Here is a 2,765-nt window from a genome sequence, read left to right on the forward strand (position 1 = left end):
GTGCATGCGTGTGTGCGCGCTGCCATGACTGAGCTCAGACAAAACAAAGACACCTGATACGATGTGAATCTTTGTCAGTTCATCTGCTCCTCACGTTAGAACAATGGACCTCACGCTGCTGCCTTCATTACTTTATCTTCTCTGTTCTTCATCACTCGTCCTCCTCAGGGTCGCACACAGAGGGACACACAACCAGTCTCACTCACATCTTTGTGTGTGGAGTGTGGGAGGAAGCCAGGCAGCCACAGAGAGAACGTGTCATTTTTAACAACACACAGATACAGGGGGAGGCCATCTGTGACACACCTGTACCAGACCTGTGATTGATTATTGGGATATTATGTGTGTAACCAGTGACCAGCCGTGCAGCAAGCAGACCGTGGACTCAGGAAGCAAACATTTAATGCTGAGCCCTCGCAGGAAATCCAAACACCGGGAATTTTAGGAAGACAACGAGACACACAGCCATGACATTATGTATGAGGGATAACGAGGGAGAGGCAGCAGGTTGGAGCACAGCTGAGGATAACTGATAATGACTCAGGAGAAAGTTAAACTGAAGACAGACACAGAACAGCAACCACCAAAATACAACGGGGAGACAGAAGCAACTGAACGAGGAGAATCCAAAATCAAACAATGCAAAATGTTAAAGTAACTCGAAGATATAAAAATGAAAAACAAGACCCTTAAACCCAAAAACTCAAACCTGGGCCCAGACCAGCAGACCAAAGCAAAGAACAAACCCTTCACATCTGTCTGGGCCGTGCTGGGCTCTGAGGGTGTAAGAATGAGCTCAGGATGAAACTAAAATAACCGGGATAAAACTGAAAGCACTTCGTGTGTGACGACAGCCACACGAGCTCAGTGTGTGGATCACTATTATTATCACATTCACACCAACGTGTTGCCAACACAGATGTCTGCTGAGGGCCTCTGTGAAAGTGACTGGCTTTAATATTAAACACTTCACACAAATGAATGTACATCATTTTGTGATGTTAAATCAGCTGATAAAAACTAAGGACTGATTATTTTTTTGTTTATTTCGGTTTTGCTGAAAACATGTTTAATAAAAAGAGGGCGCAGGTTTAATAAGTTAGAGTTTCAGTCTGGATGCAACTGAAACAATCCCCCCAAATTTGTGTAATTTTATTTACAATCATTCACAAAGTTTTTCTTTATATTAAAATGTGCAAAAATGAGATAAATTGCAAAAATGAATGGCAGAGAGGAAAATTGCAAAGTTCATTTTTCTTACTATTATCATAAAAAAAGGACGAATTCACTTCAGCACATGCATGTTGTATTTATTTGAAATTAATGCCAGTCATTTCTATCATTTATGCAATTTAATGTGAATTTAAAGATGAGATATTTATCTTCATGTTCATCTGAAAGTCTGGGATGAATATAAATATGTTACAGAAGCCAAGACGATAAATATGACTTATAAAAACTGAAATACACAGTATGACAAAACAAAAAGGTAAATCTCGTTACACAATAAACTGAGGAAAATAAAAATAACGGATGAAATACTTTTTTAAAGACTAACAATGAACAAAATAAAATAATAATTTTATTTTGGCGATTGTGGCTCAAGAGTTGGGAGTTCGCCTTGTAATCGGAAGGTTGCTGGTTCGAGCCCCGGCTTGGACAGTCTCGGTCGTTGTGTCCTTGGGCAAGACACTTCACCCGTTGCCTACTGGTGGTGGTCAGAGGGCCCGGTGGCGCCAGTGTCCGGTAGCCTCGCCTCTGTCAGTGCGCCCCAGGGTGGCTGTGGCTACAATGTAGCTTGCCATCACCAGTGTGTGAATGTGTGTGTGAATGGGTGGATGACTGGATAAGTAAAGCGCTATATAAATACAGGCCATTTACCATTTTAATTGTCATTTGGTACGTTCAAGTTAACAGCGGGTGTAGTTACACTCCGGGCCCGTGGGGGCGGTAATGAGCTGGAAACTGAACCGGCCAATAAAAAGAAGAAGCTGCGTTGCAACTGGCCAATCAGCGTGCAGCAATGCGAAGCAGGAAGCGGTTGAAAGCGAGCAGCACCTGCATGGAGAGGATATCGTAGTACTTATTCGTAATTGTTCTGACAGGTAAACAGTTTTATTTACAGCGTGTCATAGTATCAGCTTCCGGTGTGACGTCAGCCTGTGAACGGTTTAGTTTGCAGTCTGTTAACGGTGGTTGGTTAGTTGGTTAGTTAGATAGATAGTTAGTTAGTTAGTGGTTAGTTAGTTGTTGGGTTTTCAGGTCAGTTAAAGCTTATTTTCAGATCTCAGATCAGCTGTTAGTGAGACACGTGACCAGCTGAAACCTGCAGCGTGAACACCTGCAGCTGTGAATGTGAAGCTCAGTCTGAACCTTTGATCAGACTGGAACCTTTGGACCTGCTGATACACCTGTGATACACCTGCGTGTCTGTCCTCGGGGCTGATGATGGACCCACCACACACAGACTTCTTCTACTGCTGCGGAGCCGCCACGGAGCTGCTCAGGTTTGGATCCTGCCCCCTAACCTCTGCACACAAGGTGCTCTTCCTCATCATCCCAGGTGAGCCCAGCCCACATCCACAGCTCAGCAGCACCTGTTGTGTTTCATACTTCCGGAGGAAGCTGTGGTCAGGAGTTCAAACATCAGGACATACCCTGTACTGAAGGAATACTGCAGTACAGCACAGTAATACTGTCGTACAGCTGCAGTATTGCTGTAGTACAGCTGCAGTATTACTGTAGTACAGCTGCAGTATTACTGT

General features: G+C 43.8%; 1 protein-coding gene across 2 annotated transcripts in view; it reads left to right on the plus strand.

Annotated features, from left to right (window-relative positions):
• Positions 1 to 2,013: 2,013 nt before the first annotated feature.
• ldah (lipid droplet associated hydrolase) overlaps positions 2,014 to 2,765 on the plus strand; it is a 3,717-nt gene continuing 2,965 nt past the window's right edge. Inside the window, exons 1-2 of one of the 2 annotated variants that reach the window (XM_005942131.3) lie at positions 2,014 to 2,105; positions 2,384 to 2,563. In XM_005942131.3, the coding sequence (XP_005942193.1) occupies positions 2,446 to 2,563 (118 nt within the window). In that variant the 5' untranslated portion in view covers positions 2,014 to 2,105; positions 2,384 to 2,445. The remainder of the gene's footprint in view (positions 2,106 to 2,383; positions 2,564 to 2,765) is intronic. The other variant, XM_042228413.1, reaches the window with a different exon arrangement.

The sequence above is a fragment of the Haplochromis burtoni genome, unplaced genomic scaffold (assembly GCF_018398535.1).
Source record: "Haplochromis burtoni strain Fernald_Lab_line unplaced genomic scaffold, NCSU_Asbu1 Contig_321, whole genome shotgun sequence".
Taxonomy (NCBI): Eukaryota; Metazoa; Chordata; class Actinopteri; order Cichliformes; family Cichlidae; genus Haplochromis; species Haplochromis burtoni.